Below are 24227 nucleotides of genomic sequence, written 5' to 3'. Positions count from 1 at the left end.
GTTACAAGTGAGTTTGACATTAGAGGTGGGTTTGGATACCGCTTATTTTGCTGAAAACTGAAAACATTGTAGCAAAATAAATTTTAATGTGTAAATAGTACCGTGAAACCCATTTGTAATGAAAGTTTTGTTGAAAAAAGAGGTTTGTGGTTCTTGTAAACAGTGCACGAGACCCATTGAAAAAGCCACCACAGCCACAAAACGTGCTTCTCAAAAAAAGAAAAAGAAAACGCAGACGCAGGATAGTGGTTTTCAGCACTATCCAAACGCACACTAGTTTTAAGTTTTAGCTTTTAACTTTTAACTTTTATATACAACTTTTTAAAACCATTTTTTTTTCTCTCTCTCTTTTTTCTCAATTTTTCAAATTTTTCCAAGGTTCAAGTATATTTGAATACACTTTCATCGAAAAATGTTCAACAAAAAGCTAAATAAAATGTTCCCAAACAAACACATATGTAGTATAACTGAGGGGTGCTACGTCAACAACATTTTTACAATAATTCAAAGATGGTTAGTTGTTATTGGTTCAGATTTGAACCTAACTTTAAGATTATTTTTTTGCCCCAATAATAACAACCAGTAACAACCTGCCACTTAAGATTTATTGTAAAAATATTGTGAAAATGTTGTAGACACATCATTTATCTAACTTTTGAGTTTTGACAATGTTACACAATTCAATGTTTTTTTATTAGATGTGTACTTTGATAAATCCAAAGATGATAAAAGATTAATAGAAATCTCATCTATAAAATATTTAAATTTCAAACTTTTGTATTTATAAATTATATAAATAACACTCTTAACTTGAAATAAAATTTGGCGCGTGTTAGCAAAGAGTAACACCATGGCTAACTTGATCTTGACTCTTTTCACCTTCCAAGGGCCATTTAGTTAACAAGATAAACCTCAAAATGGAACTCTTTTCGGCCATCTCTTCTTGTTTTGTGTCATCATCAGGTTGGGTCTCAGATGATGCTAGCAACCCAGTTGAGAAAGCAACGCCCTCACAGATATCCAAGAAGAAACCAAAATCATCTGGAGCTCTATCGTTGTTTCTTACTTCCCCCTCAACTTCCAGAGTTCTGGCTTTATAGGATTTCAAGTTTCAAAAGTTAAAATAAGTACTTGAGAGTCTAAGTTGGTTGACAATGCCAAATCATTTATAGAAAGCATATTGTAGGATTAATTCTAATAGTTGCAAAGAAAGCATATTGGGATCATGATTTCATTGTTATAAATGAAAGTTAGGCTCTAGTTGGTTGAAAGGTTGGAATAATAGAAAAGTGAGAGAATTAAAAATATTTTAATTTAGAAAAATCACCTAAGAAGGAACCTTAAAAAACCTATTAAAAAAGGTCTAATTTTAGAAAAAAACAATACATCTTAAAGAAGTAAACATTGACATCTCAACCTTAAAGATTTCTAACTAATCCCGTGCAATTTTGCACCAGCCAAATTCAATGAACAACTTTAATATTCTACGGTGGAGTGAAGCAGAAGACCTCGATTCTTGATCACAAATGAAAAGAAAACTGCCTCTACTTAATAAACAAAATTTCTATATCAAAACCAATCCACCCACATTAACCATAAACTGGAGGGTTTAACTGGAGGAGAGGGAAAGTGGCTGTAGGGGTGACTTAATGCATTTAGGGGTCTAAGACAAAAATTGATTATATTGTTTTAAATGAAAAATTACTACTAATTAACATGAACAACGTAAATTTTTTCATTCTTTACAAATTTTATAGACACAAAATTTGAAAAAAGTTTTCACACTTATTAATGTGGCAGATTGATAATGATAAGTAAACGAGTGGGTTAATGGTAGACCTAAGATGAAAACTAGTAAAAGTTTGCTAACTCAACTCTTATTATTTTTTTTTATTTTTTAGAAGTGCAATATTTATAATATTTTTCACAACAAATCCTAGGTTTTAAGTTGCTTTTTGTTTTCTAATTGAAAACACTATTATAATTATTATTTTGCCATTCATAACAGGCTGTAACAACCTATTATTTAGCATTTGTTGTAAAAGTGTTGTGAAAAATATTGTGGACGTAACATTTTTCTTTCTTTTTTGTTTGTTTTTTCATTTGATAAAAAAAATACTCCCTCTATCCCAGTTTGTTTGTCCTCTATTCCATTTTGGGTTGTCCCAAAATATTGTTGTTTTCAAAAATAAAATTAATTAATTTACTAATATTCCTATTATACCCCTACTTTATTTTCAAAACTATTTGAAAAGAAAACTAACAAATATTTAAAAAATCAATTTGCATATTTTTAGTTGCCTCATCAAGAATAACTCTTTTTTAAAAAAAATTGATAAATTTATTTAAGGGCAGTTTTGTAAATTTATACATTTTTATAAGGTATATAAGACAATAAATGATATTCCCTTAAAAAATTTGACTTTTTAAACAGAATAAACAAAGTGGGACGGAAGGAGTATTATTTTTTGTGTTTCACTTTATATTCTACCAATTATAGTATGTCATGTGTTTTTATTTTTATTTTTATTTTTCTATTTTAAACTTTAATTATTTTATATAAAAAGTGAAATAAATGCATCACAAGTTGTGATGGATGAAACTTAAAAAACACAAGTTGTGATGGATGAAACTTAAAAAATGGCACTGAAGATTTGTAATCCTTCAAAAGAGTGGAGTATGACTAAGCAAAAGCATTTTTAATTCACTCATTGATTAGATCTTTCTATACCACACCAAAACCAAGTAGTGGCTGTAACGAAAGCAACGTTGGTCCTTTGGTTGGTCTTTCTAGGATTGTTGATGAGTTGTTTTATTTTTTTGAATAGGGATTGTTGATGATATTTAGTAAACAATGACTACTCCCATTGTTCATACTTCATAAACAACAATATATCAATTTTAAAAAAAAATTCTAAGTTAACTCATAAGCTCTTATACAAACATATCAAACCTATAAATGATAGCTATCAACAAGGGTAAAATGTCTTGTAATTCAACTAATTAGCACTTTATAATATTTCCAACAAACACATAAGTTAACTCATAAGCTCTTATACAAACATATCAAACCTATAAATGATAGCTATCAACAAGGGTAAAATGTCTTGTAATTCAACTAATTAGCACTTTATAATATTTCTAACAAACGCATTTATAATTCAAATCCCCACTCCTCTACCTATTGAATTATCAAAAAAAAAAAAAAATAATAATAATAATGTTGGAATGCGGTTGGTTATTAGCCTATTGGCAAGTTAAGTACTCAAGTACTTTATTTTATTTGTAATATAGTAATATTTATGAAATTAACTTTGCACCGTTTAAAAGTTGTAAGACATTAGATATATGTATAAATTGTTGTGATTTTTGTCTTCCATCACTATCCTTTGAAATTGTATTTCTGTTCCCATTCCCAATCCCAAAGACGGTGAAATGTAAATGACTATATATACAAAAGCAAGCCAAATTTAGTGCACAAATTCATATTCATCTTATTTAATTTGATAAACTCATGTATTATTAGTATCCAAAATGATATGCAAAACCGTGTTAACATGTGAAAACTGCCTCGAGTCAATTATCTTAGTTCTACCAAACCAAAAGAAGTGGAAAACTTAGGTGCAATCTCTTTCCCCCACATTCTCCACAAAAAAAAATCTCTTTCCCTCAAAAAAAAATTCGAAGGCCACATTCTAAAAAAAAAAAATACCCCCTCTGTGAATCAACAAGAACCCATTTGGAAAAAGGTCTAAAAGATAGATAGAAAGTTAAAAACTACAGTAGTGCGTGAGTGAGTATATGAATATGATAAGGTTGCTTTAATAATGGTGAAGAGTGAAGAGGGAACACTTGGGGTCCACACGGTTTTCTTTCGGTGGTCCTGAGGGCCACTGGGTATTTTGCCAGCTTTTAAATAATTGATGCAAGTTGGGGAAAGATGCATGTTTTGTTCACATTGTTGTGCCCCACAACTACGTGTTTTACTATCATCCAAGCACTCAAAAAGTAGGAGAGTCTTTTATCAATTGTTCAATCTGCTATTCCATCCCTTATCACAGATCACAGTTCTCACAAAGAGCAACATTCATTCAATTCTCTCTAATTCAAGAAATGGCGGAAGGAGTTCTGTTCGACATTGCTAAGGAAATCATTGGGAAGGCGGGCGACCTAGCACTCAAAGAGGTTGCGCTCATCTGGGGTGTCAATGACGAGATCAACAAACTCAAGGAGACAGTTTCTACAATCAGTGCTGTGCTTTTGGATGCAGAGGCGAAGCAACACAACAGTGAAGTGATCAAACTGTGGCTGAAAAGGCTGAAGGATGCCATGTGTGATGCGGATGACTAGCTGGACGAAATCTGCACTGAGGCCCTAGGACGGGAAGTGATGACCCGGGACAAGAACGCCAAAGAGGTACGCATCTTCTTTTCTAAATCTAATCAGCTTGCATATGGTGTTAGAATGGGTCATAAGGTTAAGGAGATGAGGGAGAGGCTAGTTGGTATAGCTGCGGACAGGCAGTTTCCCTTGGAAGAACGTTGTGAGGAGAGACAAGTCAGGTATAAGGCAAGACAGCAGACTCATTCTGTTGTACGTGCTGAAGATGTTATTGGGAGGGACGATGATAAGAAGGCCATTATAGAATCTCTGTTGAATCCCAATGTTAAGGAGAATGTTTCTGTCCTTCCGATAGTTGGTATTGGAGGACTAGGAAAGACGACAGTTGCTCAACTTGTCTTCAATGACGAAGAAATCAAGAAACATTTTGAGCTAAAATTGTGGGTGTGTGTCTCTGACGATTTTGATGTGAAGATAATTGTTGAGAAAATCTTGGAATGTATAAAAACTGAGAAACCAAAAGACCTTGAAATGAACACATTAGTCATTAATCTCGAAAGAGAAATTAATGGAAAGAGATATATGCTTGTGTTGGACGATGTGTGGAATGAGGATCGGGAAAAATGGAGTGAATTGAAAAAAATTTTAATGGGTGGTGCAAAAGGCAGTAGAATCTTAGTGACTACACGTAGTGAAATCGTGGCAAAGATTTCACAGCCTATTCAACCACACGTGCTAAAGGGTTTAGAAGAACAATCTGCCTGGTCTTTATTTAAGAAGATGGCATTTGAAGAGGGGGAAGAAAAGATGAATGCAAGCTTTTTAGAAATTGGGAAGGAAATTTTAAAAATGTGTGTAGGGGTTCCGCTTGCAATTAGAACAATAGGTGGTTTATTGTATTTCAAAAAATCCGAAAAAGAGTGGAGATCATTCAAAACCAATGAACTTTCAAAAATATGTCAAAAGGAGAGTGACATTTTACCAACATTAAAGTTGAGTTACGATCATCTCCCGTCACACTTGAAGCAATGCTTTGCTTATTGTAGTCTATTTCCAAAGGATTACGAGATTGACAAATCAAGTTTGATTAATATGTGGATGGCACAGGGGTTCATCACATTGCATGACGAAAAGCAATGTTTGGAAGATGTTGGTCATGAGTATTTTATGGATTTGCTTTGGAGATCATTCTTTCAAGAAGTTGAAAAAGATGAACTTGGCAATATTTCAAAATTCAAAATACATGATCTCATGCATGATATAGCAATACAAGTAATGGGATCAGAGAGCACCACCATTTATTCAAAAGACAAAGTCATTGATGAGAAAACTCGTCACGTGTCATTTGGGGATACATTGTACTCATCGTCAAAAATTCCGATCTCATTATCCAAAGCAAGAAGGATAAAAACATTTTTTTTGCCATGTCAACCAAAGTATATTACTAGAAATTCAAATGATTCAATTTGTAGTGAAATTATTGCTAGTTTTAAGTTCATACGCTTGTTGGATTTGCATAACATGGGGATTAAAACAATTCCAAGTTCTATAAAAAAGTTGAAGCATCTAAGATATCTTGATCTTTCGATGAATGAAGACATTGAGATGCTTCCTAATTCTATTGTCAAGTTGTACAATTTGCAAACACTTAAACTCTCTGCGTGTAGAAACCTTAAAGAATTGCCAAGAGATATTAACAAATTAGTCAACCTCAAGTTTCTTGAAATTGATTGGCGTACAGGGTTGACTCATATGCCAAATGGATTGGGCCAATTGACTAATTTACGGACATTGTCAAGATTTGTGATGAGTAAGGATAGGATCGATTCAGTGCCAAGTAGTTACGGTGGATTGAAGGAACTTAACAAGCTAAATGAGCTAAGAGGAAATCTCTCAATTGAAAATCTCAAACAAGTAAAAGATGTTGCATTAGAGTATAAGGATGCAAATTTAAAAGAGAAACAACGTCTTGACAGGTTGGACTTAAACTGGGTAGAAGTAGACATTGATAAGACGGGTGTTGGTTGTGACATGTCATTGGAAGCCTTGCAACCACATAAAAATCTCAAAGCATTGAGTTTAAATCGGTACAGGGGAGTGATATTTCCACTTTGGCTTGAGACGCTCACAAATCTTGTCCAATTTAAATTATATTTATGTAAAAAATGCCAATATCTTCCACCGTTGGACCAATTTCCTTCTCTTAAAATTATTAATTTGAAAGGATTGGGTTGTTTAGAGCACATATCAGATTCAGAGAGAGATAACAGTGATTCTTTATTCTACCCATCTTTGGAGAAACTCAATATTTGGGGTTGCCCTAATTTAAAGGGATGGTGGCAGGGAAGTAGGGACTCTCTTCCTTCATTTCCTCGTCTTTCCGACTTAAGAATTTATGATTGCCCTCAGCTGACTTCCTTTCCTTTGTTTCCATATCTCGAAACGTTGTGGCTAAGTAATTGTAGCTCGAACTTGAAGCAGTCATTGGAGAGGATGATGATAAACAACAAGACTTCTTCAGGGAATCTACCATCAATCGCTTCTTCTTCTTCTTCTTCTTCTGCTACAATTGTTGCCCCTCTCTCCAAATTAAGTGACATGTATATAGAGAACACGGAAGAAGCTTTGCCAGAGGAGTGCCTACCAAATCTCATTTCTCTCCGTACTCTATTTTTATACAAATGTCCTTTTCCTCAAGGCATGCGATATCTTACCGCACTTCAACATCTGAGTGTTGGGATTTCTGAGGTGGTTGATATATCCAATGATTGGGATGAGACGGAATGGCAAGGACTTAGGACCCTTCCCTCTTTGAAATTGTTTCAACTTCCGAAGTTGGTCTCTCTCCCAATGGGTCTTCAATATGTCAGCTCTCTACAATATCTCGAAATTTTGTACTGTAATAGTTTGATAGCTATACCGGAGTCGATCTGCAAACTTATATCTCTTCAATCACTTGAAATTCGGAATTGCCCTAAATTGGAATCATTGCCAGAAGGAATCGGTGCCCTTACCTCTTTGCAAACACTGCGCATTGAAGGATGTCCCCTCTTACTGAACAGATGCAAGAAGCAAATCGGAGAAGATTGGCATAAAATTTCTCACATTCCCAATTTGGAAGGAGATTTGTCTCTGCAAGAAGAAGAGCCAGGTATATAAAAGTCACCATTTTACTCCCAACCTTCGATTAAAAAAAAAAAAAAAATCCAAAAGCCCAATTCTTCTTCTCCGTTGTTCTCTCTCAACATCTGTATTTCTTGTTGATTAAATTTCAGATGAAGAAGAACCAAATGAAGAAGCAAGAAACCTACTCGTCAGAATTGTTCAACAACTCAACAACTCCCTCACTGGTACTATCTCCTTTCTTTTCTTTTCCTTTTCCCTTTATCTAATTTCTTACATTTCAATAAATTCCATCCTTCTATTTTCAACCGGGTTGATGTGGTGATGTAATTGATGTGCTTCGTTTCCCATTGTGTAAACAGATTCAAAATTGGAGAATTGAACTGGGTAACCATGGCATAAGAATCAGCTTATTCTACAGGTATTTTTGTTGCTTTAATTCCTTTTTATATTTATAAAATTCCAGTTCTTTGTTATGTCTACAGATTTACCATTTATCACAATTTTTATCTAAGTCAAATCACTATGGGATCATGCTTTATAGTAAAATATAATTTTCAAGCATCATGCTTTATTTTGAAATTTAGCTTGATATTTAGAAAGGAAGATGTCAACAAAACAATGAACTAACTAAGTTTTCTCACTTTGTTGATTAATATTGTTGGTTGATTTGAGCTATAAAAAAAAAAGAAAAAAAGGAAAAAGAAATCTTCCACTGACCTGTCAAGATGATTCCTTTTTTTTTAAGCTATTTTTTCTACGGATAGAAAAAGTGGAAGAGAAAGAACTCAGCCGCTGGCACTGAACCCTTACCCGACGGCCGCCACAGTCTCGGCATCCATGGGAGATCGAAACTCACAAGCTCTCCATTCTCACCTCCTCCAACCTCCAGCTGTCAGTCTCTCTCTCTCTCTCTCTCTTAAAAATGACTAAACTCAGAGCATAAACTGAACCTTTTCATATAATGATTTTGTTGTTGCTGTGTTAATTTTAGGTTGTGCAAATTGAATTTTGCTTTCTCTCTCACTATAGTCGAAAAGCGGTGATCAGTCACGTTTTCTTTGACTGATCCCACTTTCATTACAGAATGAAGGCCCTAACTCGTTTGTTTAAACACTGACTTAGTTCAGTAGGAACAGTAAGTGAACTTTTAATTTCTTGAATAGTTGGTAACCACATTGCCTCTTGATGTTCACAGGTTCTACATTATGTGTTTTTGGGTTTAAAATTTTGAGTGCAGGTTTCATGTCATTTCTAATTTCATTCCTTGTTTGATGAAGGCCATATTGCTGGGTTTTGTGTTTTGTGCGCCATCCATAAACATGTTAGCTGTGCTCTTCAGTCAACCGGAAGAATATTAGCACCTAACGATTTTGTCAGGACCTTGCAGTGTATCCTTCTGTTCTTCTAAGTGTATTTTTTTTTTCTTGATAATTGAATGGAATGTTCAGTGTTTTGTCATGATGACTGTTGATGAAATTTTATTGATTATTTTAACCAAAAATACTGTGTTAGCCAGTGAGGGGGTTGGTGAAGAAAACTAAAAAGAGGTGTTTTGGTTCTTGGTAATTGTATCTAAATTTATACAATTACCTTAAAAAAAAAAATGCATCTAAATTTATACAATTTCAACATTTGCTTTGATCTTAACCACACTATTAGGCATATCACGGAATTTTTGAAAAGCTAGACAGGAAGGTGCTCATGAGTACATGGTAATCTTGCTGGAATCAATGCATAAATGTTGTTTACCTTCTGGAGTGCTGAGTGAATCCCCTGGTGCTTATGAGAAGAGTTTGGTACACAAGATCTTCGGAGGTCGCCTCAGGAGTCAGGTAACCCTTTGTTTCTACCTTGTATAATATTTGACATGTTTGTTAATGGTCAACCTGTTTTTTTGGGAATTGGTTTTAGAGAGTTTTTAGACATTTTGCAAATGAGCTTGGAAGTTTTTTTACTTAGATTTATTCGATAAGTTTTCTTGTTACTTCTGCAGGTTAAATGCTTGCAATGTTCATATTGCTCCAATAAATTTGATCCATTCTTGGATTTGAGTCTTGAAATAGTCTAGGCAGATTCCTTGCATAAAGCACTTGCGAACATCACTGCTGCAGAGCAGTTAGATGGAGGAGAGAGGCAATGCCAGTGCCAACAATGCAAGCAGAAAGTTAGGGCTCTCAAACAGCTTACTGTGCACAAGGCTCCATATGTCCTAGCCATTCATTAAAAGCGTTTTCATTCACATGATCCTGGGCAGAAGATTAAAAAGAAAGTTCATATTGGTCCTACAATAGATTTGAAACCTTTTGTCAGTGGTTCCTACGTAAGTTTTTTTCATTTCATGTTTTTTTGGTTGCATAATGGGCAAATATAATTCTGTAAATGATCACATTTTCCCTGAGAAAAATCTTGCCTTTAGGACTGGAAATCTTGGGTTTTATCTGACAAATAACATGGTTATATGAATTAAATAAAGAACATGAAAAATTCTGCTTATGAACAGGGAAGTAATACCCTGGTTGCTTTGATGGAAGACCCACTTCTTGTATCTGCCTCAAATTCATTCAAGGCTATCCCAAAGAGGAAGTTCTCATTTATGAAGAGTCTGGCATGGAGGGATTAAGTAAATGGACAAAGAATAATTGGGTTTATGTGTTCCAATTTGAATTTGCAACTATTGAGTATTGGCCCTGCATTTGTTGATGATTGTGTTCCAAAAAAAAACCATTAAGATACTCCCATTTGGAATTTCAGATAGAAAATTGTAAGGTTTTATGAATTGATTACAATGTTGGAAATGTGTTATACAATAGTTGTCACTAGACAGATTACTATAGCGCCATTTAGCATTCTCATTTCCAACTTCCTTCTTAATGTCAGTTTTGTCCCCTTTCATATGATAAGTTTGTTGGCACTGATGAAGCAACAACTTATGTGTGCCTAGTAATTCACCACAAGCAAAATAGAATGTAAGAATTGATCGAATGTTGGTTCTTTGCTTCTGATTATGTTTTCTTAAGTGCATGTGTGTGCCTAGTTATTCACCACAAGCAAAATGGAGTGTAAGAATTGATCGAATGTTGGTTCTTTGCTTCTAACTTTGTTTTCTTAAGTGCAGGACCTCAGTTGCTCATATGGATTCTCCAAATATTGTGGACATGGGACTCTCCCAGACGTCCTCTTGTGTTATTGGTCACTATTTGGATGCTGAGTTGGATGTACTCTCTATTTCTCTATAGTTTTGGCTTCTCAACAATGCCATCTCCTTATTGATCTGAATTACTATTTCTCGAATTGAAAAGACTGCATAATTAAATGAATGCAGGTGCATCTTGTTGGTGGTTTTGAAGACGTTTCACCAAATGTCTGGCTTAGGATCCTCTATGTTATTGTTGATTTTCCAAAGATGTAGTTATCCGAGGGTTTGAATAATTGAAGTTGAGTGTGTTGAACTTTTTGTGCAATATGCTTACTCTAGCACTAGATCATAAAGCCAGGCACAGTTGGTTGGTGATTCCTTTCCATTGTGTACAAAATTGTTAAAAAAAATTTCACATGACCAGAGCATTTTCATGTTCAGAATCTCTCCGTTCTTGGGCATAACACTAGAAGGGATTCCAAAGGGAATGCATACCCCATTTTCAATGGTTTAGCGGTCAGCTTCAACTCTATGATCCCTATAATTTAAATATTGTCTGTGTTTAGTGTAAATATTTTCTTTATGTTGTTAAATTATAAAAAATTATCATATAAATTCTAGAATATTGAATTATCATGTTTTCACATCTACGCAAAAATAACTAATGATCTTACCTCAATCCATTGCTGAAATTTTCTTAAGATCAAGTCTTAATATAAAAGACACTATAATCTAGGATTGGTTTCTCTCTCTTGACCCTCTTTTCCCTTTAACTATTCAGCATATATGATTAGATAGCTGAATGTCTCTTTTATAGGTAGAGAGAAAAACAAATTCCTTATACATATAACCTTCACTTGCCTATCAAAGTTGGAAAGTTACTTAGGAAATCTACTTCTCTATTAACCAATGTTTAGGGACATGCAAATGCATTAAGACCTGCTTGAAAGAAATAGAGCCTTTTTTCAATTTGGGAATATCAAACTTGAATTAGCAAAATGCTAGTTAGTTTCTGTTGTGGACAAGGTAGTTGAGGAAAAAATTATTTTCCCGGCCCATATATACAGCCTTAGCTTCAATCTTGAACTAAAGTTCTTGTGAGTGAACTTATTAATTTAAAAATGTGGGAAATATCATGTAATAGGCAGCTATTTAGATACTTGGTATATGCATTCTCATATATTCTCTTTACATTTCTGTGAATGATTTAAGCCTGTAGTTCTGATGAATTTGCCATATTTGAAGTCTCAGTTAGAGAAAAACCCAATTGTGCTGAAACAAAAGCCAAAAGAGTTATTTGATATGCATTCTGATTTTAGTATTGATTTCTAACAAGTATTACTAGTATGGATCATATAGTTTTGGTTCATCAAGAAGCATATATTTATACTACTATATGAGACATATTTTAGTTTGGATCTATTTAATGGCAAGGCAAGGGCATCTAATGAGTAATGACTAGACTAGTTACATGTGCAAGACAGATTCTAGTATGGACTGACTAATGGCATGGCAAGATGCATAATCACTAAACCAGTTACTTGTGTGGTCTTTATAGTTTTATGAAATGTTTGCAGACCTTATTGGTTAATGCATGCAGTTGAAGCTTGCAGCCATTTTCTAAAATATTGATTTTAATCTTTTCAACAATTTTCAGGTATAAGCTTCCACTGGATTAGTTACCCCTGCCTGTTTTGATAGAACTTCAAGATGTCCAAATGAGATTGTTAGGAGAATTTGAGTCACCGCATCCTATGAGGACCCTAGTTGGAGTGGCAAGTTGCTTGAGACACATGATACTCAAGCTGATCAATTCAGAATTGCTTCATGCTGCCTGTACAATTGTTAAACTACCTACAAACTACAACTTCTATTATCTGCATTCAAAGAAAGCACAGGATTCATTGCTTTCCAAAGCAATTCTCTGGTTTTTATTTTTTAAATGTATTTCCTCACTCTTTCCACCATTTATGTTGACGCTTTGAGCTCTTCTTTCCTTTGACACAGGAGCTTTCACCAAAAATATATTTCTCGGACACTTCATAGCCTTTCTAATTTTGAAATTCTCCTCAGATGTTCTACTTCTCCTTCTGCTGAGGCCCCAGATTTTCTGTATAATTGAAGAAGGTATAGTCTGATTAAAATAAATCTTGGATTTACAGTTTTTTTATTAGTTCATTTTGGGCTTTAAGGAGAGGGGGAAGGGAATGGGACCTTGTGACCTCTGCTTTATGAGGCATGGTCCCCAGCCAATTGTGCTACCCTTTGGGGTCCTCAGTTAGTCTGCGACATAAGCGTCTTAACTAGTACTTACTAGGCAATATTTATGAGCATTACTCAATTTGCATTTTGGATGCCAAATATGTGATAGCTATTGACTGGATAGAGAACATGATAATTTAAGAAAAAATAAATATATCGGTTTCTGTGTCTTTAATAACAACCACTTCACCCTCAACAGAAAGGGAAAATAAAGGGGTGGCATGTATAATGCAATATTTTTTCTTACACGCACAAACTGCAATCAAAATGTAATACAGAATAGAAATGAGAATGAGATGCAAAGAGGGATGAAGACTTTTTAAGAAACTTGCAGCACCTATATTTTTGTTTTCTAATCAATTGTTGTTGAAAACTTGCAGCACAAACTGCAATCAAAATCTTATAAAACAGAATAGAAAAGAAAATGAGATGCAGAGAGGGATGAGGATATCTTGTGAAATATTAGATGCATACCGGTTTTGTTGGAAACTTGCAGCACATATATCTCGTGAAATAATGATTGATTAGAAATTACAAATAGTTTTTGTATTTATAATTTATTTTCTAAATTTTCCTTTTCAGGCAAGAGGAATATCTGATTGAACACCCAGATTGGAGATGAACCCTTCCTAGAAAGCAGCCAAGAGTCTTCAAGAGGGCTGGGATGGAAAAAGTTGTTCATAAAGGTTGTGCCAAGAACCTCATAACCTTTATGAAAAACTCCATATGAATATTTGCTGTTTGGGTCAAAATCATAGTGATTCTTCCAGGCACCTGAGAAACTTGCATGCCTTCAGTCTGAAGATGACAAAATATAGTGACAATTCTGTTTGTTGCACAAAATCTAATCTGAACTCTCATCTTGTACTAGATTACATAAATTGGTGTGCTATTTTTCTGAGGTTGCCAAACTGGATATGGAAATCGTTCAGTACATTTATCTAAATATGTGACTAGTGTGTGACATCAAATATGGAAAATTCTTAAAACGTTTTATATAAGCTAAGATATTATGATTACAAAATTGCATAATAGAAAATACAAAGGAGTGGACTGAATAAAAGAGAGAAGGCATTTTTCTAGAATCACAAAATACAAATTAAGGCCTAAAAAAACCTACTACCGAAATAAGGTCACAAAATACAAACCAATGCCTAAAATATGCTTCTATTTTAGATCAAGGAGTGCTTTTCGTTTGGTACTTTGTGCTTTAACCATGCCTAGGTGCACTTTTGACAGTAGTGAGAGAACTTAATAAGGTTCATGAGTTGACTAGTTGTGCAACGTGCCTGCTCATTCTTGGAATTTGATTTTTGGTTGTATTACATGTATACTGCAGGTATCAAGAGATTCTTACAGACCCTAGTTATGCTGGACAGTTTGTCCTGATGACAAACCCGCATATCGGCAACACTGGTGTAAATTTTGGTGGGTGAAATTTGTCCGTTGAATCATTGCAAACTCTGATGTCTTGGAGACTATTTGAAATCTAATTTCGATGTCTTTCATGTCAGATGATGAAGAATCAATGCAATGCTTCCTTGGTGGTCTAGTCATTAGAAGCTTAAGTATCAGGTACACTTTGTTAATGTTGCTTTGGACTTTCATGCTAGCAACTTTGTTGTTGAGCTGTGCTCATTTATTATTTTATAAATTGCTTCCAGTACTTCAAATTGGAGATGTGCAGAAACACTTGGTGATTATTTAGCAGAAAGGAACATCATGGGGATTTGTAAGTTATTTAATATAGCACGAGTTATCTTAAGACCAATACTTTTGACATGTGCAATTTTAAATTATTGAGCTATTCTCTCCATGTAACTTCTGACCTCCCTTCTGCTTTTGATGCTGTGCCATTATCCTGCAGATGATGTTGACACACGTGCTATTACCTGTAGATTAAGGCAAGATGGAAGCCTTATCGGTGTTTTGAGCACAGAAGAATCTAAAACAGATGACGAACTAGTGGAATTGTCCTGTTCATGGGACATTATTGGTAAGGATTTGATGCTGTTAGTTAAAGGGATTTGTAAATATTAACATTTCAAGTGGGGGATGGAGGATTTTTACCTGGATGTCTCCATAGATGTCCATTGGAAACACTAAGAGGTGCCAGTTGACATAAAGGTCATTGGCCAAATATTAAAATTTTAAGTCCCTATTCCCTAGTTTTTCTGCCAAAATTTAAGTCCATAGTTTTCTTGCTTTTAATTTGCCGGTGTTGATTTGATAAGTGGTGTTTCATGCAAGACCCCTTATTAATGGACTGACAACACAAAGTCACAGTGGGATTTTAACGCCAATGGGAGAGATGAAAACACTTTTCATGTAAGCATTTTTTAAGTTTTTTTTTTTTGAAATTACTATCCCTAAATAATTTGGCATTGGTTCTTACTATTTTTAGTTGTTTTTGTATGAACTGAAGGTTATTGCATATGATTTTGGGATCAAACATAACATACTTAGACGCTTGGCATCCTATGGCTGTAAGATTACAGTCGTCCCTTCAACGTGGCCAGCTTCAGAGACTCTAAAGATAAAGGCAAATGGGGTTCTTTTCAGCAATGGCCCCGGAGACCCTTCTGCGGTTCCTTATGCTGCTGAAACTGTGAAGGAAATACTGGGGAAGCTTCCTGTTTTTGGAATATGCATGGGTCATCAGTTGCTTGGCCAGGCATTAGGAGGTAAAACCTTTGAGATGAAGTTTGGTCACCATGGTGGAAATCATCCGGTTCGTAACCTTCGGAGTGGCCATGTTGAAATTAGTGCTCAGGTGTGTTAATTTTATTTAACTCTTATCTATTAACTTTTTCTCTCCCTTAATCACATTTGAACTTTTCTCTGAGGAACAGTTAAATATGACATTGACGAATGGTTTTTTTTTTTTTCCCCCAGTACTACTGATACATTAGTAATTTAAAACTAAGAATTCACAGTTTGTCAAAGTATATATATATTTTCTATGGGAGTGTTTTCACGATAAATTTATAAATTGGCAGAATCACAATTATGCAGTTGACCCTGCATCACTTCCTGAGGGTGTGGAAGTAACTCATGTCAATCTTAATGATGGAAGCTGTGCTGGTCTTGCCTACCCTGCACAAAACATCATGTCTCTTCAATATCACCCTGAAGCATCCCCAGGACCTCATGATTCAGACAATGGTAATGGACACCCTCTCTCTCTGTCTCTCTCTCTCACATGCACATATAGAATCCATTTTCACCCATTGGGAAGGTGCTCACATCATTTGTATTAGAGCATTCCTTAAGATATGTATTAAAGTCATGGCTAATGCAAATCTCAAAGAATTCTGGAGTCCATGGATGAGAGAAGAGCTGGTCTTGTGGATTTCCTTTTTAATTCTTCTTTGCAGCTTCTCTATGCCCATATTGTGAATTATGTTTATATAGAACGTATGACATAACTTCCATCACAATATTGACATAAGGTATTCTTGCTACAGCTTTTCAGGAATTCATAGAGCTGATGAAGCGAGCAAAAGAAAACACTTAAGCACACAAGGTGGCAGTTTAAGCAATCTTAGTAATGTCCATGAAGTTCACATTGGCTACTTTATGTGGAGGAGACTACTGTTGTATTGTCAGTTTTGTTAATGTTTATAGGATTGATAAAATAATTGACAATGTGCTAAATTGAACAAGCCATTGATGATTTTAGAAGAATGAATGATTTAAGACATGCTGATGCAGGCAGGGGTCAAATCTCAGTTTTATCTTGTTTTATTTATTTTTAAGTGGTAGGGGCAATTTTGTAATTTCATAATTTCTAGGATGGGCTGTGCTAGTCCATCAGTTTTTATTCTGGTTTCATTTGAGTTTAGTTATTTAGTTTAGGTTTAGTAAAAATGCCCAAGGAGTCCAAGTCCTAGTCTCATTGGGAGTTTAAAATAAAGTCATATTGGATAATAATAAAGTTTAGTCCAAGTCCTAGTCTTAGTTTTCTGTGTGTGTTGAAGGGGGGAGAGAAAGAGAGAGAGAGAATTTATATGCCTCCCCTATGTCTAGAGATTCAAGGGTACTTTTGAAGAAATTTCAGAATAAATTTTTTGCTGGCCTGCATACTGTCTTGTTAAGTCTGTGATGATGCTTGTGCCTCTTATCTATACCCATATTCAGCATTCTAAAATTCTAATTGCTTATTCACTTCTAATTGAAGAGTGGTACAGCCGGTACAGCTCTGCTTAGTAATCATTCCAACAATGGTCACCTTAAAAATGGATTAACAAACTCTCAAAAAGATTGCTTCCAGAAATATGGTATACATATTTGTTATACATCCCTTCAAATGGTGTAACAAATATGGCGGTCATAAGAAGCCATTATTTCTCCATCTTGCTTCCAGAAATACTCAAATATATGTACATGAAATCATAATACAATTTTTTTATTACTAATATTTTTTAAATTCATGCCATGGCACAATTTTGCTGAGTAAACATGAAAATTTTCATTTCACAACACATTTTTAATTTACCGAATTACTTGATAATAAAATTAGTGTAATATATATATATATATATATATATATATATATATATATATATATATATATATAATGATGAGTACAAGGTGAATTTTCAAGGCTATTACGGATATATATATACTCATCATAAAGACTGCTTCCTTGAACCTTAAGACATCATTAGTGATAGAAGATGGACCAATGAAAACTAAAAAGTTATTTACTAAGCTAATTAGGTAAAAAAAAGTCATCTTTAAGTGTAATGTATAATCTCTCTTACATACTTGACCATAAATGGGGCAACCAAACTGCATCTTAGCCATGCATGATAAAACATAACACCAAATGTCAACAAAAAAGTTTAAGTTCTAGGAAGATGTAGAAAGCTTCACAATTTGTTGCACAATTTTTTTTTTTTTTCCAAAACTACTAGGAAACTCAAAAGTCCTGCAACCAGCGATTTATTTACATGTGTATTTCTTGACTTCTTCATTTTAAACAAAGTGCATTGCAGCTAAGCTGATAATTGAACCTTTTTTCTTTTTTAAATTTCTTGTTTGCTAAGTAAAAGGAGATGATGAACTTTTTATATTCAATAATTTACTTGGCACAAAATTAAAAATTAAATAGGACACGTGGCACAAAATTGAGAATCCAATTAAAATCTGATTGGATTTTCTCTGACCTTTAGCTATTAATATATATAGATATGGTAACCTTATTATATTTATTCTTAAATGAAAATTCATCTAGACTATATATTTATTCTTATGCTAAAATAGACAAAATGTTTTGCATGAGTTAATGTGAATGCTATCCACCTCATTACACGCACTCCGCCCATGCGATAAGACTTTTTTTTTTTTTAATATAATTTTTCAATATGAATTTATCTATGATTAGTAAGGTTATACAAAAATGATTTTTATAAAACTAAAATTTAGGATTTGAAATGGAGTAAACTGATGGGTTTAGTGTGTGCAAGTTTTTTGGAAAAAATTGTATCAAATGTACATGAGATACATTTAGATAGAAAGTGTGCTACTTTTTAAGAAAAAAATTTATCTAATAGTTTTTTTTAATAGCTTATTTTCTTTTTCTTTTTTTGAGAAAACCTATGATTTAAAACCAAATTAACCAATAGTTCTTTACTGTTAAATCTAGTATTTCTTGAAAAATGAGTCCATTAAAGGGATTCTAATGGCATGAAACTTAAGAAATGGATAAAATAGATTCAATCAGAGAAGACCTTTGAAAAATTCACATCTTTTATACTAGTGATTGTTTGTTCCCATGACAAATGCTAGCATGCTAGGTAGTGATGCATCAAAAAACCCCAATGATGAATTCTCACATGATACTCTAAGAATTCTATAAATCCAACTTTAATTCCTGTGGATAGGGTAAATTGCTTCCTCAAATAAAACAAAGAGCCAAAAGAAACTATAGACTAGAATTGAAGAGCTTAGCAATCAAATGTACTAAATAAACAAGTACAACATTGCATTGTACATATTCATAATAGGCCAAAAAAGAATCGATAGAAAGATATTTGTCTTCTTATGGGTATCCTATCAAAATTATATTTTTATCTTCAAAGACAAATGAGGGTGAATGCCAGCCATTTAAGTTCACATATGAAAAAGATCTAATAGTGTAGAAATCTGTTAAGTATGATATTCTGTGAAAAATGCTAATATTATCATCCCATTAGCAATTGGACCATGGGCCTTACTTAACCCTTAAAAAAGTGATGGGCCACACTCAAGCCCATCAAGAGAAGTTTTGGACTACTGCTTTTGTCTGCTTTTGATCATTGATGGGGAAACTTTGCATCGTTGTATCCCACAACACAACTACATGCTTAATAGTATTATGACCTCACTGTCATCGAAGAGCTCCAAAAGTCAAGAGAGCAGACTTCACTTAGACGAACGTTTTGAGGAGAGACAAGAGAGCAGACTTACTCTCATGTACATGCTGAAGTTGTTATTGGGAGGGAGGATGATAAGAAGACTATTATTCAATCTCTGTTGGATTGTGTCAATTATGCTAAAGAGAATGTTTCGGTCATTCCGATGGTTGGAATCGGAGGCCTAGGAAAGACGACAATAGCTAAACTTGTCTTCAATGATGAACAAATCAAGAACCATTTTGAGCTAAAATTGTGGGTTTGTGTGTCTGATAATTTTGATGGGAAAATAATTGTTGAGAAAACCCAGTGAAACCCACAAAACCCAGAGCGAGAGAGAGAGAGATGAAAAGGTATGTATATTTGAACTTTTTAATTTTCATTTCAGATTTGAGAGGACAAATTTTCTAGGAATAGTTGGTGCCGGGCGGGAGATGGAAATTTTGAGGGATCTTTTACCATGTATTGATTGATTCAATTTTATTTCTTACCTTTTACAAAAAATTATAATTTTTAGTCCTACATTTTGATCATGATCAATTTGGTTATTATTATTTTTTTAAAATTAATTTAATTAATTTGTTCCTTATTGTTGACGAAAAATGTCTGTATGCCAATAAGCTTAAAAGTTGACATTTACCTCCAAAAAAAAAAAAACAATTTTAAAGTTGACATAACTAATAAAATAATTAAAAATTTTAAAAAAATGTTATGTCAACAGCTAAATTGAAATTTCAATTTAAAAAGAGAAAGAGAAAAAAAATGTGGGACTTTGTTTTTCTTGTATCTTCGTACACTTTCTCAGCAATCAAACATAACCATCAATTTCTTTTTCTTTTTCTTTTTTTAACTTCTTGGTAAGGGTTGGATCTTTGTTGGTACACAATCTGGTCTTTAAAATTTAAAGCATCATTAAAATGACAAGGATGATACTAGTTTGGCACTTCATAGAGGGTGTGATTTGGTTCTACAGGATTCTGGCTTGCAGGGTTAGTGGTGTTCATGGTGCAGTGTATTGCGGTTTTTGCCATTTTTAACATTGTATTTTGCGGTGCAGTTTAGCCAAAACCATAACTATACCGCACCGTATTTTTGTAATCACATGTGCAGTACAGTTTAGAGTTTGGCTAAAATCATAACCGCAATGTAACTCATTTTTGTGGTTATATGTGCGGTGCAGTGTATAAGATGTGGTTTAAAGCAAGTCTAATTTTCAAATTTTGGGATTTTCCTGCTTAGCCCAAAACTAATTTTTCTCTTTCTTTTGGGCCTGTTTTAAACTATTGAGTTAGTTTTTCTATATTTTGGGTTGGTTTTCCTAATCAACACTTGCTAGAGTTATTATTATTATTTTTTTGTACAAAACTAGGGTTATTAAACTATTAATAATATATTTAATATTAAAAAAATAAAGATATTAATATATATAGAGGATGCGGTGTGATGCGGTTTTCTTATTATAAAATTGCAGACTGCACTACATTATACAGTGCAATGCACTGTTATTTGCGGTTCGGTGGGGTTATGTTGTTATGTGAACAGTTTTGGTGCAAATTTTGTGGTTTGTGTGGTTTAATGAACACCCTTAAGCACGATGATTGATTCATTTATTGCATCGTGTCCAATGTAACCATGAGTCATATCACTCACATTACAAAATACAATTCGGATCTATTAGTAAAGGATCGGATTTAGTAGACATATTATAAATTAATCATAAACTAAGTAATTAATTGCTATTGGTTTTTCATTAAAAAAAAATTTAATTTCTATTGGTTTATTAATGACTAATAAGATCCATTAAAAATTAAAATCTGATTTTTCTACAGGAGTATGGATAAAATAATTGGGCTGTTTGGCTATGATGAAGTTCAATTCATATTATGAATATTTTATATTTTCTTTTTCTTTTTAACTGGCAATAATTAGGGATGAATTGAAGATTTGAACTCAAAACAACATCACTAAATTATAAATTTGTTTACTGTGTTATAAATATTTTTAACTATAAATTTTTTTACTGTATTAGAAACATTTTTAACACTAGAAGTAGAAGGTGATAAAAACAAAAAAAGAAGGAGATAAATGTTGTGTGCTTGCATGTCCATTATATCGTATTAGTGTGTAACTCCATACATATGCACGAGTATATTTAAAACCAATCATATATATATATACACACATATATATATATACACACACACATACACACACACAATTTAAAATCTAATTGGATCCACTCTTCAGTTGAAGTATGATAAATGGGAGATACTATGCATCAAAGACATTTATGACTCGAAAAAGGAGAGGTGGGTTTGTGGGGTTGGATTAACGAAACTGATACTGAAGATGATGACTTGGCAAAGGGATGGGTATTTGTTCAGGAAATATCAATAATAATCCTATGTCAATTGACAATTTTTCTTGGTTTATTTTATAAAATACTTATTAAAAGAAATATTTTATAATTGGCGAACTAGTTGAGAGTTGAGATCCAAATGTTAAAAAAATGTTGGCTATGACATGTGGGAATAATATAAGGGAAATGTTAATGAATGACCTAAGGGTATTTGTTAATGAACCATTTTAAGAAAAAAAAAATTATGGGAAAAGAAAAAAAAAACAATTTATATTTTGACAACTTTTTTATTAAAGTGGTATCAAAACTTTTTTATAATAGTTTGTTAACAATTGTCTTTGAGCATTCGCTACACCCATAATATAATAAGAGTTCTCAAAATATATATATATATATATATATATATATATATATATATATATATATATATATATATACATACACACACATACTAATACCACGTGCAAACTCATGTGATGCACTAGAGTTAATAATATACATATTATAGATATTTTGCAAGATAACATTTATTAAAAAAAAAATTCATAATAAAATAAAATAAAATACAATGGGAAGAAATATTTAACTTCTATTCTTTTCCATGTTTTACAAGTGTTGTGTAACCTAGAATGTTATTGGGTTGCTAGGAGCTAGAGATATAAATTGTTAATACTAGACATATGTGCTTTTGTGTGTCAACAACTCGGTGCAGGTTCATAATTACAAAAACCTAGCTACAAAATAATTCACAATTTTTAAATTAATAAAACAAAACTCTCAAAAGTTATATATATAGTTATACACACACACACACTCAAAACTGATATCTTTTGAATACATACATATTGTACAACCAAGTCTTAATTTTCCCATCAACTGTCCATCATTCAATTATCACACACAAACACAACTACCTTCACATGTGTGGTGCATTAAAAAAATTTAAATTATTTTTATGAGTTATTCTTTTTTATTAATATTAAACTTGCTTGAGGAAACCATAGAACTTGTAGATGATCCAATACTTTGGAAAATGATTTCTATATTCACATGACGAACTAAGTTACAGAGATTCTGTCATATATATACTGAACAGAGTAAGAGGAAAAGATACAAACTAACCAACTTACAAGAAACCAATTAAAACAAACACGTCACCTACACTAATGCTAATATAATCATAAGTAGAACGACTTTTAGCTTATCATTTTATTCATATACAAGTAGACATATAAAACTTATTCATATACAAGTAGACATATAAAATGACTATCGTTATTCACTATAATGTGCATCTTCAATGCTTCTATTCTTGACCTTAGCTTTTTTTCAACCTTCAATATTTCAATAATAGGAATAGCGGGTTTTGAAATCATCATTAAAAAAAATTATAATAGAATATCATTTTTACAGTCAAATGTGAAAACACACCCTTAAAAAAAAAAAAAAAAAAAAAAAAAAGAAGATAGTGAAAGAGACATATAGCTTAAACAAGGGAGTCGTACTGGATACCATATTCGTTTAGTTAAGAAAATGAAATATTTCGATACTGGTTAACATTGGTGTACTATTTCGAAATTATCACTAATATATATATATATATATATATATATATATATATATATATATTCATTATTCAAAACCTATAAAATTTATTACAAATATTTAAAATGATAATTTACATGTATGCTTTAATATGTGAATCTTGTGATTAAAGTGTCAGCTAATTAATAATAAATAAAAGAAAATACTTAGATAATTCTTCTAAAATAAAATATTTAAGGGCTATTTGATAATATTGTTTTAGTAATGTTGTTTGTATTTCTAAAAAATACATGTGGATAAAAAAAATGTATAAAAATACGTGTAATATTATTTAGGGCCCGTTTGGCAGCGTAGTTTTAATATATTATAACACATTTTAAACAACATTATATACTTTTTCATACACTTTTTCACCTACATATATATCAAAATTACTCAAATAACATAACTTAAATTATTCTCCCAAACACCCCCTTAAAAATTGAAAATATATATTTAAACTCTTATAAAACAACTCCATTTCTTCTATATTAATAATAATAATAATATAAGTTTGTAGTTGTAAATGGCTGATCACTTGTATCCTTTTAGCCAAAGTAATACAAGTTTGAATGGTCAAATGCCTTGGAAACTTGTGTCAGAGGCCTTCGAAACTTGTGTCTGTTAATATTAAAATAATATAAAAATCTATTTAAAATTTAAAGTTGACCAAGTTGACGTGGGTAGTGTCAGGCCACACTCCCACACTTAACAAAAGGTGAAGTCTCTTATTTGATAAAAACAAAAAGCAAAGAAAGTTAAAACAAACATCAATCAATAAAGAAGAAAAACAGAAGTGGAGCAAGTTTGGACGAAAGATGAAGAAGAAAAAAACCAAAGACAAAGATGAGATGGAGAATGATCGGCGAAGTGGTGTCGCTACCAAAAAAATGGAAGCGACTGCAAGGTATGGGTATCTTTTTGTTTTTTTTTTGTTGAAAAAATGATTATATTAAAGAGATCTGGTATGAGATTCGGACCTTTCTTAGATTCAAGCAGAGAAGACCTTAGAAAAATGCAT

The 24227-nt window shown here is 32.8% G+C and overlaps 1 protein-coding gene and 1 pseudogene across 1 annotated transcript; both read left to right on the top strand.

Annotated features, from left to right (window-relative positions):
• Positions 1–3955: 3955 nt before the first annotated feature.
• On the top strand, positions 3956–16946 carry LOC142615699 (putative disease resistance protein RGA1; annotated as a pseudogene).
• On the top strand, positions 15168–17074 carry LOC142617050 (carbamoyl phosphate synthase small chain, chloroplastic-like). Its single transcript, XM_075789748.1, has 4 exons — positions 15168–15193; positions 15332–15638; positions 15865–16030; positions 17046–17074. The coding sequence occupies exons 1-4, from the start codon at positions 15168–15170 to the stop codon at positions 17072–17074; spliced, it is 528 nt and encodes a 175-aa protein (XP_075645863.1).
• The last annotated feature ends 7153 nt before the right edge of the window (positions 17075–24227 follow it).

This window comes from Castanea sativa, chromosome 11 (genome assembly GCF_040712315.1).
Source record: "Castanea sativa cultivar Marrone di Chiusa Pesio chromosome 11, ASM4071231v1".
Taxonomy (NCBI): domain Eukaryota; kingdom Viridiplantae; phylum Streptophyta; class Magnoliopsida; order Fagales; family Fagaceae; genus Castanea; species Castanea sativa.
The sequence above is the reverse complement of the archived record's forward strand: the minus strand, read 5'-3'. Positions and strand labels throughout refer to the sequence as shown.